General features: G+C 34.0%; 1 protein-coding gene across 1 annotated transcript; it reads left to right on the top strand.

Moving 5' to 3' along the window:
* Positions 1 to 9,636: 9,636 nt before the first annotated feature.
* On the top strand, positions 9,637 to 16,783 carry LOC122036434. The gene is made up of 2 exons (XM_042595749.1): positions 9,637 to 9,871; positions 16,384 to 16,783. The coding sequence occupies exons 1-2, from the start codon at positions 9,749 to 9,751 to the stop codon at positions 16,501 to 16,503; spliced, it is 243 nt and encodes an 80-aa protein (XP_042451683.1). The 5' UTR covers positions 9,637 to 9,748; the 3' UTR covers positions 16,504 to 16,783.
* Positions 16,784 to 17,740: the final 957 nt, after the last annotated feature.

Below are 17,740 nucleotides of genomic sequence, written 5' to 3' on the forward strand. Positions count from 1 at the left end.
TAGTTGAAGACATATTTGTTGACTTCTTTTCGGTATTCTTAAGTTCTTTATTATGCATTTACTTTATATATAAAGTTAGCTTTAAATAATTTTATTATAGTTGATTAATTGCGTTCCGTCTTTTTGATTAGCTGTTGTTTTTTGTTTTGTCCTCAATGATAAGATTTATCTATAGTAACTTTTAATAATGTTTAACTAAACAGTTGAATTCAGGTAAAATGCAGAATGAGCGAAGTTGGATGTATAACAAAAATTTGCCTAATCGTCAGGGGTTAACTCTTGAGTTTATCACTGGACTGAGGCAATTTTTAAATTTTACATCTACTCAAGTTATGTATATGGATGGCAAGAAGATAAGGTGCGCGTGTAGAAAATGTCACAATGGGAAATTTTTAGCCACCGATAAAGTTGAAGAACATCTTTGTAGATTTGGTTTTACTCCGAATTATTATAATTGGACAAGTCATGGCGAACCGTTCATATCTGATGAGGATTATGGACGGAATTTTCAAGCCTCTGCTAGTGGGGATCAGAGTTATTATGAACAATTCAATCCATATCAGAGGATGGTAATTGATGCAAGTTGTCAGAATTATATTCCCGAGACGCTTGGTGCAAGTTCTAGTTTTCCTCCAACAAGTGAACAAATGTTTGCCACTAATACATTGCCGTTGGAGGAGCCTGATGTACCAGGTCTGGATGAAATATATTACAAATTTCAAGAAGTATTGAGTGCTGCAAATGAACCATTATATTCCGGTTGTGACAGTCAGACTAAATTATCTCTCACATCCAGATTATTAAATATAAAGGCAGATCATAATATGTCGCAAGATTGTTTTAATGATGTTGTTCAAGCGTTTAACGATACATTGCCACGTGATCACAGTTTGCCTCTTGATTTTTACAGTATGAAAAAACTGGTGAAAGATTTAGGTCTTCCAGTTGAAAGAATTGATGTTTGCAGAGATGGTTGTATGTTATATTGGGGAGATGATGCAGAAGTAGAGGTTTGTAAATTCTGTAATCAAGATAGGTATAAGACAACCAGGAGTCAACAACGACGTAAAGCACACAGCCAGTTGTTTTATTTACCTTTAACTCCTAGATTACAAAGATTGTATGCATCAAAGGCAACTGCGGAACACATGACTTGGCATGCAACTCATCAAACAGAAGAGGGTTTAATGTGTCATCCATCAGATGCAGATGCTTGGAAAAATTTTGATAGAACATATCCAGATTTTGCAAAGGAGACTAGAAATATTAGATTATGTCTATGTGCTGATGGATTTGCTCCGTTTGGTAAATCAGGAAGAAATTATTCTTGTTGGCCAGTTATTTTAACGCCGTATAATCTTCCGCCTGGGATGTGCATGAAAATACCTTATATGTTTTTAACATTGGTTGTACCAGGTCCGCAAAATTCAAAGAAGTTAATAGATATTTATATGCAACCTCTGATAGCAGAACTTAAACAACTATGGGATGAAGGTGTTCCTACATACGAAGTTCATTCTAACCAGATGTTTATACTGAAGGCTGCTCTTCTTTGGACCATAAATGACTTTCCAGCTTATGGTATGCTATCAGGTTGGAGTACTGCTGGGATCTTGGGATGCCCAATATGTATGGAGAGATCAAAGTCATTCAGATTGAAACACGGAAAGAAACCAAGTTATTTTGATTGTCACAGGCAATTCTTACCCACAAATCATAAGTTCAGAAAGAATAAAGATGAATTCACTAAAAATAAGATCGAAAGAACACTTCCGCCATTGAGATTGGCAGGTCAAGATATTTGGTACAGAGTGCATCACTTTCCCTCTGTTATTGAACAACCATATGGTACAACATATGAATACGGGAGTACACATAAATGGACTAAACGAAGTATATTTTGGGATTTACCGTATTGGTTTAGTCATTTGATACATCATAATCTCGATGTAATGCATATTGAGAAGAATGTTTTTGATAATCTGATAAATACTGTGATGGATATCACCGGAAAAACAAAAGACAATCTCAATGCAAGAAAAGATATGCGACTCATATGTAAAAGACCCACTCTTGATGTCGATGAAAATAGTAGAGGACCAAAGCCAAAGGCAATTTATACATTAAATAAGGATCAAAGACGTGTCCTATGTGAATGGTTGAAATCTTTGAAATTTCCAGATGGGTATGTCTCTAATCTTGGAAGATGTGTTGATATGAAAGAATGGAAGTTAATTGGTATGAAAAGTCATGATTGTCATATCATAATGCAAAGACGGATTCCTATTGCTTTTAAGGAACTCTTACCACAATTTGTATGGGGAGCGATTACGGAGTTAAGTATTTTCCTACATGATATTTGCTCAACAGTTTTGAAACGTTCACACATGGAGAAGTTAGAGAGAGATATTCCAATCATTTTGTGCAATTTGGAAAGAATATTTCCACCCTCTTTTTTTGACTCCATGGAGCATCTTTTGGTTCACTTGCCATATGAGGCCAAAGTTGGAGGACCCGTTCATTTTCGGTGGATGTATCCATTTGAAAGGTAGAGTGTCTTATTTGTATAATTCGAATGTTTGAATGAAAAAAAATATTTCTACTCCTGGATTATTTATATATATATATATATATTTAATATAATTTTATATATCTTCAACAGATTCTTATATCATTTGAAGAAAAAGGTGAAAAATAAAGCACGAGTTGAAGCCTCTATTGTTAATGCATACATTGTGGAGGAAGTCACCACTTTTGCATCATATTATTTTGAACCTCATGTTCAATGCAAAAGGCGAAGAGCGGGCAGAAATGATGAGGGTCCTATTGATCCAAATGTTACCTCATTTTCAATTTTTAACTACCTTGGTCGACCAAGTGGACTATGTAAACAAAGATACTTAACTGGTAAAGAATGGCGAGCAGCCCAAACATATATTTTACTAAATTGTCCAGAGTATCATCATATTACGAGTAAGTATATATTTTTATTTTTATTTCTTTATTTTTTCAATTATTTGTGTAACAATATGTTTTTTTGAGTAGGATATTTACCAACTTATATTCTGAATTATCGGCACAAGAGTTCGATCGATTTTGTGAAGAAGAATTTGCTGCATGGTTCAAATCATATGTAAGTAAAAAATCTATATTTGTGTGATACATATGCATACTTTTAACAATTTGTGTTTTGACCTTAGGTTCAAGCTAATCAATCTCACCTTGAACAAGAATGGCTAATCCATCTGTCATGGGGTCCAAATTCATGCGTACGCACTTGGCCAGCATATTTCATAAATGGATATAATTTTCATACTCAAGACTATGGAATGGGCAAGAATACCATGAATAGTGGGGTGTGCGTATCGTCATCCAATGAAGGAGGTCCAAGTAATGATTTTTATGGTTTGTTGGATGAAATTATAGAAGTAGAATACCCAGGACCACAAATGCAAGTTATATTATTTATGTGTCGCTGGTTTGACCCTATTAGAGGGATGAAAGTGCATCCACATTATAATTTAGTTGAAATAAATCATAAGAGATTTTATAAGAGATATGAACCATTTGTGTTGGCACAACAAGCAATTCAAGTATTCTATTCTTCATATCCGAGTTTGAAACGCGATAAGATTGATTGGTGGGCTGTTTGTAAAACTAAAGCACGAAAAAAAATTGAGGCACGTTGGGAAAACATTGCATATCAACAAGAGGAAGTTTCAAGCACCTTTCAGACTGAGGAATATATTATTCCAACTTTACGAGATCCCAACGGTGTAGTAATCAACGTAGATAGAAGTGAAATTGATGATGATGATGATGATGATGATGAGGAGGAGGAGGAGGAGGAGGAGGAGGAAGAGGAAGAGGAAGAGGAGGAAGAGGAAGAGGAGGATGAGGATGATAATGACAATGATGACTTTGATTTTTGATGATGAGTAAGTTTTGTTAGCTTATTTAAAGAAATTTCCCATATTTTATTGTATATACTGTCTCTTTTATAATTTGATTTACTTTATCTGTTAACACATTGTATTTATTCCTACAGGTCATCAGAGGTCACATTTCATAAATTTCCCCTCCATCCTTTTCCATAATCTTTACATAAAAATGGTAAGTTTTTAATTATCCTTTGTTATGTATTAGATCTGTAATTAACTTTATTAAATTGTTGAAATTTCCAGCATATATTTCGACGTGGTGGACGTAGACGGCGACCACAGGACCAGACACATCCATCACCTGCCAGTGAACCTAATCCACCCCCTACTCAAGCAGGCCCATCCCATGTGTCTTCTCCACCGGCATCATATTCTCCTGCCAGTGTACCTATGCCACCCTTCATCAGCCGGGCCCTTCTCATGTACCTTCTGCACCGGTTTCATATTCGCCGCCACAAGTACCTTACCCAGAACAGTTACATGTCCACTCAGATCCTCCTGACTCAGCAAGAAATTCATTTGCTGAGTTTAGGAATGATAGAGCCCCTTTAGTCCCCATCGGTGATTCGTAAGTACTATAAAATATTTTATTTGTTAGATCTATCTTAATTATATAATATCATTATTTTGTAATTTAATGCAGCTTTGAAAATCCGGTACAAGTTGTTCGAGAAATAAATAGGATCGTGAACAACCATTGGGGAGGGGATTCTTTGACATATTCAAGCACTCCACCGACCACAAAACAACTTTGGTGGAGCGAGTTCAAAGTAAATTTTCTTAACTTTACTTCAATTTTACAGTGATTATATAATAAAATAAATTTCTATTTCAGCGCTTAAATAATTGGGACCCGAATGACGAAATGGAGATACGAAGAATATTTAAAAAGAAATGTGGCGATCACATTAGACATGTATTAAGTCACGCAAAGAGTCGGCGGAAAAAACCAAACTTCATCACTGAAGAAAATTGGGAGAGGATCACTCTATTTTGGGCAACGGAGGAAAGTAAACAAAGGAGTGACCTGAATAGAATGAATCAATCTCACAATTCTGGTGACTCAAGTGCTATATATGCGGGAGACTCCATTAACATAGATGAGCATAGACGGAGAATGGTAATAGTTTCACTCTTTCACAAATTTTTAATATATATCAAATTATTTCGTTATTTGAAATAATGTTTTTTTAGACCAAGGAGACAGGGAAGGAGCCTTCTTTCATTGATGCTTTCACTCGCACTTTTAAAAAAAAAGATAACACATGGAGTGGGGCGAGAGCAAAAGCAGTCAAGGTTGGAATTAATTTTTATTTTACCTTAATATATGGTTTAAATTTAATTAGTTACCTACCATTATTGTCTTAATATTATATGTGTTTCTATTATATCTAATCAATATCGTATGTGTTTTACAAAACAGGAAAAATATGATCAACTCGAGCTAGCTCAAACATGCTCACAAGCTGGTATCGATAGTCAGGGGTCTGAGGAGTCTGTTGGCAATAATTTGAGTTTATGGTTAGAGGCCAGTGGAGGACCAAAAGGGGGAAGGATATTGGGGATGGGTTCCTTGAGTAGAACCCAAAGATTAGTTGGAACTTCTTCCTCCACATCAGCACTTACGACCCAAATAAATACCTTGACTGATGAGGTTAGCCATCTGAAGGAAATAATATCGCAAAGAGACCAAGAAAGGGTGCAAAGAGACCTAGAACGGGCTAATTTGGAGAAAGATATTAGAGAAATGCGTCGACAACAAGAATTTATCATGCAACACCTTCAGTTGAGCTCCGCTCAATGTCAGAATCCTCCCAATGATGACGATGATGATGCCTACGATGATAACGATGATGGCGGTGATGATTTTTGATAATTTTAATAATGTATGATGATTTTTTTTCTTATGTTTACTGCTTTACACATTAATCAATGGTTTTTTAACTTTTCAACTCTGCCATTTGTAGGTTAAGTCTGTTGTCTTCTTGCACTGTTCCACTGTCAATGTATGAGATGACTTATCTTTGACGTAGACTAATCTATATGATTCTTAGTTGTGTACCAGTAACAAAATTAAAGCATAATTAGGCAATATGAATGAAGTCACTAATACTCTGACTTTATTTTTTTCCTGATTTGATAATGTTGTTTGTGCAGGTCTCAAGTTGGTCTGATCTCAGTGTAGTTGAAGACAGCTGTATTTGTTCACCTCTTTTCGGTATTCCTAAGTTCTTTAATATGCATTGACTGATCTATATATAAAGTTAACTTTAAATAATTATGTTATAGTTGTTTAATTATATAAAGTTAACTTTAAATAATTATGTTAAAATTAGCTTTAAATAGTTGTTTAATTGTGTTCATTCTTTTTGATAAGTTACTCTTTCTTGTTGTCTTCAATGATAATGATGCATAAAAGTTCTGAATTTGATCTATGTATAGTTTCAAAACTATATAGATACATAAAAGTTTTATATTTCATCTAGAATTACATTACACTATTCTAAAATTCTTTACTAGATAACGATGCATCCTCCTACCTTAATATTTTGTAAAGAGTTGTTAAAAATGTGCTAAAGTTATTCATATGAAATTGTCAACTAGTTAACACAATGAAATGAACAATTATTTTAAACATCCTTTAGTTTACATTAAATATCAACCAAAGACAAAACTATAAATTCAGCAAATTAAAATAAAAAATAAAGTTAACTATGTGAGAAAATTTAAACCCTAATATCATACTTCACAATATCTCTCTCTCTTTTTCTCTATATGATGTGTCAATTATATTAGGTTGTATCGTAGTTACGATACATGTACTTAGCTTCAAAATAATTCTTATAATTTTATTTACCGTTGTTATGACATGGATGATTCATATCGTTGGTAAATATGACTTTTATTATAATTAGGGCTTTTATTAGAATGTTTAAGGAATTTCATATTTATGTTTTGTTTCCAATTATTCTTTTTACATGGCCATATCGTATAATATTTACAATCTTTCTTGTTAGACATGATCTAGTTTATTTGTTTGTTGTTATGTAGGCAAAAGAGATTTGATGGGGATCAAAGATTTTGTGGCACATGAAGATGACTATATGTATTCTTAGTGTTGTTGGTTGGATGATGGATTTATAAAACATTGGGTTGTTGAACTTTGTATCATATTTTCTAGTAGCTTGAACAAGATGGATATTGTAAACTTTGTTGCAAACTTTATACTTCTTGAATTATGAGTTGATCGATGTGTTGAATGTTAAATTTGTATGTGTTGAATGTTAAATTAGGATGTGTTGAATGCATATTATTTGTTATTTGAATTTGGTTTGTATGTATTTGGATTGTATTGCAGAAAAAGATTGGAGCTGGAAAAAATTATTTGAAATAGGGACGAATTTGGCAACGAAAATTATTTGTCCCAATTCTATCGTAATTTGGGACAAAATTATTTTCGTCCCAGAATTCGTTCCAGATTTTGGGACGAATTTTGGGACGAATCCACAAAATTCATCCCAAATTTCGTCCCAGAATCTGGGACGAATCCACAAATTTCGTCCCAGAATTTGGGACGATTTCTGGGACGAAAATTTATCTGGTGTGCAATGAACTTGGCAAGTTTTTGTTGCGAAATTCGTTGCCAGTTTTGCAACAAATTTATTATTCGTTGCAAAATTAGGAACAAAGATGACAACAAAAATAATTTTGTCACCGAATTTGTCCCCAAATTCGTTGCAATATTAGGGACAAACTTGGCAACAAAATATAATTTGTCACCGAATTCGTCCCCAAATTTGTTGCAAAAATCAAGACAATTTTGGCGGAAAATTTATGTAAATTCGTTCCTAAATTTGTTCCTAGGTTTGCAACAAAAACAGTTTTCGTTGCAAATTTCTATACTTTTTTGCAACGAATTCGGGGACGAAAATTTTTTTCGTCGCCAAATTCGTCCCCAAATTTGCAACAATCCATAATTCGTTCCAAAAGTTGGCATCAACCATTTTGGGACGAAAAGATTTTCGTCCCAAATTTTGTCGCAAAAATTTTTGCAACGAATTTTTTTTCAAAATTCGTCCCCAATTTTATCCCGAAATCCTTTATTTTTTGTAGTGTATGAAATGTAACTTATATAAATATTATTATTATTATTATTTTAACAGATAATAATAATAAATAATAATAATAATAATAATAACCACCGATTGATGGATGCAAAAAATAAAGATATTATATATATATTGATACTCTATAAATACAAAGCACAATAATGTCCATCAAAATAAATTAAGTGTTTTCATAAAGAATGAAAGAAATCAATATATGTAAAATAATTACATAAAAACATTCACATCATATTCTCTATCCAAAATTTAAAATTTATAATATAAGAATTATTTTATTAAATTTTGACAAATCAATATTTTACGGTACATTAGCTTTCAAATAATTTATCATATCTTTATTATTTTTATTATTTTTTCTCTCTCCTCTATATTTTTTTATTATTATCTATGTTCATAACAAATGTGGAAGCATAAATTTAAAATTAGAGGAAATAATATTTTAATATTTAGAGAATGAATTTCATTCTTAAAATTTAAAGTACTATTTACAAAATATAAATTTAAGAAATGAGTAGGGTAGTTGATGTAATTTTTTTTTATATAAAATTTAAGGTAGAATCTTTATTTAGGCAATCTAATGTGCTATGTAGAATATGTAAATTTTGAGATCAATTTCATAAACTAAATATAATAATAATGTAAATTAACAGGGCAATCCAGGATAAGGGGCTTCAAAAGTTTCTTGATTGATCTCAAGTATTATAGAATCAATCCCTACTTTATGCTCTTTTCAAATACAAAATTCGTTAGAAATTATTGTTGTTTGTCTTGCATGAATAGCTGACTTTGTTGGCTCTTCCTCCAATTTGATGATGGATGAGCGCAAATATGTGATTTTTTAACTTATGGATATAAAAATCTAGTAGCTGTTATTCTAAATTTGAAGGTGAATTTTTTCCATCCTGGAAAGAACAATGCTAGAATAGAAGCATAATTTTATTTATTTTTTAATTATTTTTGTTGAGTTAGGTTTTTGAGGATGTTTTAATCGTTTGCATATTTAGGATTTAAATATTTAAATAATGTTTAATTGATTTTAGAAAATTTTTTATTAATAAGAATTTACAATCGTACTGTTTCATCCCAAACGAGTGTGATTATATATTTCCTGATATTCTAGAAAATTAACCGGATTTAGAAAATCCTTAATATTTGTGCATGAATTAATGAAACCAATACTATTCATTGTCACTTGATGATGAATCCTGGTTGTAACAGTAGATTTTATTGATTTAATTCGAATGACAAATAGATAAGATTTCCCTTTAAAATTTTAATAATCTATAAAAAAAGATTTAATTAAAATTATTTTTAATTAAATAAATATATCAGTATAAATTTAGAATTAAAAACTTTTCTGAGATTCATATGATTTAATTATGTTTTCAAAAAAAGTATTTTGAAGATTTTAAAACTATTGTGAATATTTTTTTAAAGAAAAGCAAAATTTCATCATTTTAATTGGGCCTTGAAAGTTGGGGATTTTATGAGGTTAAATGGGTTCATGGGCCAACTACGGGCGGTTTAGAAAAGAAGAGAAAGACGATATATTTATTAGCGAAGGGCGCAACTCGTTGGCTCGGACACGAAGCAAACACCTTGCCGTCCTCGGAAGCTTGATCTCGGGGGATCGCGGGGCGAGGAAGCGTGGGAGTGAGACGGAAGGAGGGAGAGAGAGAGATGGGGTTCCTTTTCCGGGTTAGGATGGCATCCTTCTTCGCCGGCGCCGCCACGGCGTCCTTCGCCGGCTTCTATCTCCTCTACAAGGACTACATGCTCGCTCAAGATGCCATTCGCCGACAGGTTCCCCCCCTTCACGCCTTCTTATTCTGATTATAAATTCTTACTATGCGCGCCTTTGATGCTTGTACGCGTTTGGTTGTAAATTGCTAGTATTAAAACCCTACCTTGATTTTTCTTTGCGAAATTATCTATGAGTATTGCTTTTCGGTAGATAAGCCTCCATGTATGTATGGTTTGATAGTACGATTCAATTTGAAGACGTAGTTTGTGGGAGAGTATGCTGTTCGACTTCAAAGATTGAGTCCTCTAGGGTTGGATTGACTGATTGTCTTTAGGCTTGGATGAGTCGGAAAAGAATGTAAAGGTTTTGTTTGACTTATAGTTACTAAAGGTCATCTGAACAAATGTGGGTAGACTATCTTGTTTAGATGCTCAAATTGTGGAGTTCATTTCCAAAATCTATCTGCAATGGTAAATTATATGACTTCATTTACTATACATCCCGGCGTTGATGAAATATTTTCACTTGAACTAGTCTTGGGCTGGCTCAACTATTTAGCTTCACTGGTATTCCAAAACACTTTCTTGTTTAGGTCAAAAGGGGGCCTTAGTGGCCAAATGGTTTCTCATTAGTCATGCATGATTATACCAGCCAAAAATTATCTTATTTAGCTGATACACCTTATTTGAACTCACTTGTCTATGGTTATGAAGTTTTGCGATCCTAATTTGGAAAAGGAACTTGCTTTTCTATACAATCATGTACATTTTGTGTTTGCAATGCATAGGCTAATCTAAATTGGGAAGCTCTCAGATATGCTCTAGTCAAATATCTGTGCTGTAAATGAGTTTGTAAAGTACTGTAAGTTGCGCATAGTGTTCCTTGGTTTTAGGAGGGCTACTGACTACATGAACTTATGGAGCTTATGTCCTTTGGTCAGGTTTGAGAAGGATATAATATTTTCTTCTACACGCACACACACAGCTATCTAACATAATAGTATTAGAATAAGCAAGTTTTTAGTGCTAACTGTCTAATGATTTAAAGAAAAATTTTAAAAGTTGCTTGTATACAAAAGCTGATGCTGTGAGCTAACACAATAGATTTTGAATTAGAAAGTTATTAGTTCCAACGATATCAAGAATGTTTTTTGAAGTTGCAGTTCCCTTCATTACTTTGGTTAGAAGGCATTTCCTTGCATTGCGATTTGGCTATGTAGGTTTCTAATCCTTGAACATCATATGACAATGGTATACTTATTAGATCATTATTCTTATTGTAGTTAGATAAAAAAAAAAACTTCTTTTGAAGGGCTTGGAGAAAACAGATTTTATTATTCTCCACCTCAATAGATTTTCCTTAATTTTAACATAAATGCCTCTTTCCCATTTCCCATGATGTCAAAGGTTATACCTTGGATTTGCAATTAGTACATAATGAAATGCAAGGTTAGGATTATGTGGCTATGTTTCAGTGAAGGAGCCAATCAGGGTTTTCTGCTTAGTTCTGATGCTAAATATGATAGACTATTTTAATTGCCTTTGTGAATTTCTCTTTCGTCATAATTATTATGTGAGCAGTCCTATTTTAATCTGTGTCTTTTTTCTTGCTCATACACGACTTTTTCCCATGCTTTTTGATCGGAAAATGACAAACGTTTGATGCTAGAGTTGGGTAAGCTCAAGCAATTCATTTTCCTTGCTTATCTTTGGCCGTCGATGTATGAGTCATAGCCACAATACAAGGGGTATCTATTTTCATATGGAAGATTGCAGAAAAAGTCGATTTTCTTGCTTACAATTTGCAAGTTAAAAAAAAAAGGTAGCCCGGTGCACGAAGCTCCCGCTATGCGAGGTCCAGGGAAGGATCCATTGTACGCAGCCTTACCTTGCTTTTTGCAAGAGGCTATTTCTAGGATTCGAACCCATGACCTTTTTTGTCACAAAGCAACAACTTTACCGTTAGGGGTGACAATTTTTGACCCGATACGAAAACACGACCCGAACCAAACATGAAAAAATCAGGTTAGGGTTGGGTAGTTTCGGGTTCGGGTCGAAATCGGGTCGACCCAATTGACCCAATTAATAAACAGGTCGGGTTCAGGTCAACCTGAAATGACACAATTACAACCCGCGAACCCATTTATAAATAATTATAAATTTAAACTAAAATTACAAATTTAAAAAAGTTAAAAAGTAAAACCCTAAACATAGAGATATGTTATTGAGTGCAATGTTGCTATGGTTCATCATTTATGATATGGATTTTCAATTTGTGTAGATAAATGTTATTTTTAATTTAATATACAAAATTTCTTTAATGAATTTAGGTCATGTTCGGGTCAAACGGGTCGGATTCGGGTCAAGTGCAAATAAATAGATCAGGTTCAGGTTGAATAGTTTGACCCGAATTAATAATCAGGTCGGGTTCAGGTTGTCATTTGCTAATCCGCCAACCCGCCAACCCGAACCTATCAACCCGAACCGAATTGCCACCCTTATTTACCGTTGCGCCAAGACTCCCCTTTGCAAGTTATTATATAATAATCACATGACAATGGTATTTATTTTCATGTAATACAAAAGAATGCTTATTTTTCGCGTGACCTTAAAGTCATGAGTTCGAGTCTTAAAAATAGTCTCTTGCAAAATGTAAGATAAGATTGTGTATAATAGATCCAATATGGTCTGACCCTTCCTTGGATGCTGCACTTGCGGGAGTTTTGTGCACAAGGCAGTCCTTACAAAAAAATGCTTATGTTTTCTCCAATCAAAACTCAAGTCTATGAGCTTCATGTGGCATGTGAAAACATTTCTGTTCTTATACCTTCATACGAAGAGAAGGGAAGGGAAGGGTAAACAAAATCATTATTTTGATCATCCAATCTTTGATATGCAATAAGGTCTATAGCCTTAAAAGCAACAATAATAACACTGTCTGACCTATCTTTGAGTAGGGCTGGAAACAATCCAATTTGCTCTGAACATTATCTTGCACGGGCTCAACTTTACAATTTAGTATCAATCTTGAGAATGAGCCTGATTTAAATATGATATTCAAGTTTAAGTTCCATTCCCTTAAATTTACTAAGCTGTATGGCAGTTTAAGTTTTGATACTTTGGCCCCCTTAGAGCATCCACCGTCATTGATACCCTCAAGGAGCTCCTTCAATGTCACGTCAATGCCACGTCAAAAGTAAAAACTTCTCCATTCTCTCCACTATAAAAAAAAACCACTCAACAACTTCTTCGTAGGAGGCACACATTTTTTCATTATATAATTCATCTCTCCTTCATATTTTACCATATATATAATTATTTTTTATAAAATATAAGTCTATAAATGGCTAACACCCAGAATAATATTAATAATAAAAAAAATACATAAATATTACCATTCATCAAATAAAAAGACATAAATTATAATAATATATAAAAACTAAACTTAAACACATCTACTTCAGACCATGTAATTAATTTTTTCAACCATTTTCTCATGTATCCGAAGTTGTCCTGGTGTCATCTCACTAGTATCCTTCATAAGAATTTCATAATCCTTATGAAAGATCTCAACTTTTCGCAAAGCCATTTTTTCCATTTGATATTCTTTAATATCTTGTCATTCTTTGTCGAGGATTTGTTCCATTGTGTCGCACTCTCTAACTTTGGATTTGCCTTCACTCTTTGCTGCCTTTTGCCCTATCGGACGAATGCGGACTTCAGAGTCATCAACATCAACACTCGTATTTGGATTTTGATGTCCTTGCCTTCTTGTTAGAGGAATGAACAATTGATTGTGGAGCATATTTCTCATATTCTTTGAGAACCCTCCATGCATGCATATACTTGAAATCCCTATTTTTATTGTTGACTTTTCACATATTCAGTGCATTCTTCAACACATTATCATCACTCTATCTGCTTTGACGATGAGTATACAAATTATTATAGGTTGCAGAAAATTCATTTACCATCGGCGCAAACTTATGGTAATGTGATTTTAACACCTGATAGCTTCTCTTCATAATTCCAATTGGCAGATGCTTGTTGTAGTAATCAGCTATATGTTTCCAAAAAGCTTGATCCTTCTGGTCATTACCAATGACTGTGTCGGTGTTGATAGTTGCCCATGACTTCGCAAGGACCATGCCTTCATCAAGAGACCAAAATCGTTTCAAATCATCTTTCTCCAGTTCAACTTCACGCTCTTCTTGTGATGAATGTGGTGGCCACTGAGATGTTGGAACAGACAATGACGTTATAGGTTCTTTGTCGCTGATAGATGGGTCTTCATTCGAAAACATGACTGGTGGTTGAGGAGGTGAAAATACGAAAGACATAGGAGGCATCCCAAATTGGTTGCTCATGGCTGACCAATTTTGGTGTGAATACATACCAAATGGAGTTGGGGTGGTGTTACTCTGAAAAGGGAGCGAAAAATTTTGAGAACTTTGGAAATTTGAGAAATTTGGAAGACCTTGTAGAACATATGAAATATTTTGAAAATTTGGACGATATTGCGTGTGAGAGAAAAATTGAGGATATTGGGCATCATAGTTCGGAGGAATGTGGATATTTTGAGAAGATGTATTTTCTTCCGTATTTGAAGAATTCAAAAGATTTGTAAAAGAAGCATTGAAATTTTCGTCCATCTCAAATACAAATAGAAAATGAAAGGATAAAAGAAATAGAGAATGAAGAGATGAATGAAAAAATATGAGTTCGTGGTGTATTTATAGAATTTTTTTTTAATTAAAAAAAATTAAATGTTGAACAACGACTATCAAAGTAGCCGTTGTTTAATGTTTATCTTCGTTCAATTAATTTCTTCTCAACCTACCTACTATGTGTACATTATTTTTTAAATAACAAATATAAAAGACAATGACAATTTGCGGAGCCACTCCGTCGCTATGGGAGGGAGGTTCCTCCCTCAAGCCACGTCATCAGTGGGTGATGCTTTTATCATTGGGAAAGGAATTGGAGTTGGTGTGTAGTGTAAAAGCTCATATTTCATTAAAATTAGAATCAATTCCAAGTTTATAACAGGATTTAACTATCTGTATATGATGTTTTTTATTCATAAGCTTATTAGAGCATCCATGGTCGTGAAATCTCTCCATGAGCTCCTTCGTTATCACATCGGCGCCACGTTAAAAATAAAAAACCTCACACATCTCTCCACTATTAAAAAACCTCCCAACAACATCTTTATGGGTCCCACATTTTCTCATAAATTATTATTTTTTAATATTTTATTGTTTAAATAAACTAAACTTAAAACATTGATTTAAAAAAAAATAGGGAAGAAGCGGCTCCCTAAGAGCATCCACAGAGGTCGCATTGTGGACATGGCAGGAGGGAAGGGGAGGGAGCTCCCTTGTTTTCGGGAAGAAGTAGCTCCCAGCTTTGGGAGCCGCTTCTTCCTTCCTTTTTATTATTTTTTTAATTTTTAATTAAAATAATTGTTTTAATTTAAATTAAAAATTTTAATATAGTTTTTATTTTAGGTCTTTTATTTTTAATAATGTAATTTGTTTTTTAATCATTAATATTATTTAATAGTAATTTATCAATTTAAATTTTATTTATATATAAAGTAAAATATAATGAAAAAGTGTGGGACTCATATAGAAGTTGGTTAGAGGTTTTTTTGATAGTGGAGAGATGTGTGAGATTTTTTACTTTTGACATAGCACATGTGGCAACTAAGAAGTTCATGGAGATGTTCCACGACTGTGGATGCCCTAAACAGGGAGCCGCTTCTTGTCAGAAATTATGGGAGAGAGCTCCCTCATTAGAGCCACGTAGACAATGGGAGCTCTCCAAGAGCTCCCAATATGGATGCTCTTAGTGAGCTTTTGAACAAGCCTATTTATTTATAAACACAGCAAACGTGGATGAGGGTTCAATTTGGCATCCTCTATGTTGCTCACTTGTTCTACTTGGCTTGTTTAGATGGTGAATCAAACATAAAAGCTTAGATCTGCTCATTAAGGTGACAGGCTGAGCTGAGCTTAACAAGCTCTCTTGAGCTCTAGTCAAGTTGTGTGCAAATGGCTTAGCTGTTTGAAGATCTTAGTATGGTCTATTACTTAACCAATTTTGACACAATAGCAAAAATCCTTTGTGGCCTGGACTTTTGTATTACTACTGATAATTTTCTACTCTGTATATTTGCTTCGTTGAGATGGGGCAGTTTTCTTCCAATGTTTTCGAAATGAGCTAGGGCCGCAACTCATGTATACTTAGATCTCACTCGGTATGATTATACCTTCCCACAGACCCTGGAAGCTGCTATTAGCAAATTCCTTGGTTTGCCCTTAGCTTTTTTAACTATCTATTGATCTAAAAGCAATGGTTACATTGTCAAGTGGTTTATTTTGTTTCAAGAGTTCCCTTATGTGTTTCTCAGGATTATTTAATAAGAAACTCACGATATAAGCTCTGTAGCTCTATTCATTTACGTTGATGCAATGACTACCAGTCTTTGGTCATTTGTTTTGCCTGATCATAGCATGAATACCAAAAGGCCACACTATTAACAAATTGGTCGATGCTTGATTTTCCAGGTGAATGCTGTTTATCAAACCGTCGATGAACGCTATGAGTCACTAAACAAGCGCATAACAGATTTGGAGAATCAGAAGGCTGCAGCAGCAACAGATAAAATGCTAGAGGTGTCAGATTAACTACGAATTGGCGATGCCTCTTGTTTCTTCATTGTAAGCATAACATGCTAGATTCTTCGAGTTGGGGACGAGCAAAAGAAGTTGAGAACGATACTCTTGATGCTTTTTGCAATAATGTTAACTGAGCTTTAATTTTTTTTTTAAAAAATCTTCTGGTGTTGCAATTTTTTCTGCAAACTGTTTCAGTTAACAAACTTCTTCACACGAGTGTTTCTGATCACTGTCACTTGTGTTTGTTCTGTTTTACCATCATCTTATAAATTGTGTTATTTTACTGAAACGTGTGAGCAGATTCAACATTCTGTATTACGCATTCCACGTATTTAAGTTTCAAAAATTCAAAAACATATAACACTTTTGTGTTATACCCTTTCCTTTTTCATATTTAATTGTTTTTATTTAATCTATTCAAAAAATTTATTATTATCAATTTATGTAGTTGAATTTAGATATGAAGACATAAATTCATTTATTGAGAATTGGAGGAGTATATTCTGTTTGAAATGATTTAAAGTTCATCCGACTATCATACTCATTAACTAACAACCATTCATAAGATTATACAATTTATGTAGATCCATCAATTAAATTCGTCCCGACTTGTAAGAGTATATTAATTTTTGATTTCAAGTGATCTGAATATTTTATAATAATGATATTTGATCTTATTTGAAAGCTGAAAAGATGGAACGATCGAAATGATGTGATTGGAATGTTGATCGAACCGTCATGACCCGGAGGGAGAAGGGGGTGAGCTGTCATCTGGGTTGACTAAGTCGTCAGAAGGCTTCCGGTTAGCACTACCTGCAAACAACAACTGGATTGCCCCGGTCTTTGACACTCCGATGCTTGAGGTAGGTCCCAAAAATATGTAAGGAGCCAGATAAATAGTAGAGTAATAAAATACGTGAAGAATAAGCATAGGGAACATACCTTATCCTATGAGGGTACCCTCTGATAGACTGGTGAGTTAGTCGTAATGTTGATCGAGTCGTTATGACCCCGAAGAGTAGATGAATGTGAGCTGGATGAAGAGCTTGATCTGGAGAGTCGAGGATCGGAGTATAATAGTGGATCGTAGGCCGGACCATAATAGTGGCTCGCAGGCTAGAATGTGACAATAGCATGCAAACCCGAATATAATAACGGTGTGAAGGATGAAACACCATGTCGGCGCGAAGGATAGAACACTGCAATGATACAGAGTCAGAACAGAGTAGCAGCTCAATGACTAGAA

Source organism: Zingiber officinale, unplaced genomic scaffold (assembly GCF_018446385.1).
Source record: "Zingiber officinale cultivar Zhangliang unplaced genomic scaffold, Zo_v1.1 ctg164, whole genome shotgun sequence".
Lineage (NCBI taxonomy): Eukaryota > Viridiplantae > Streptophyta > Magnoliopsida > Zingiberales > Zingiberaceae > Zingiber > Zingiber officinale.

Excerpts from the sequence above, each read along its gene's own strand:
- LOC122036434 (XM_042595749.1), top strand. The coding sequence starts at position 9,749 with ATGGGGTTCCTTTTCCGGGTTAGGATGGCATCCTTCTTCGCCGGCGCC. Across the intron at positions 9,872-16,383 it reads AAGATGCCATTCGCCGACAG|GTGAATGCTGTTTATCAAAC; the intron begins GTTCCCCCCCTT and ends TTGATTTTCCAG.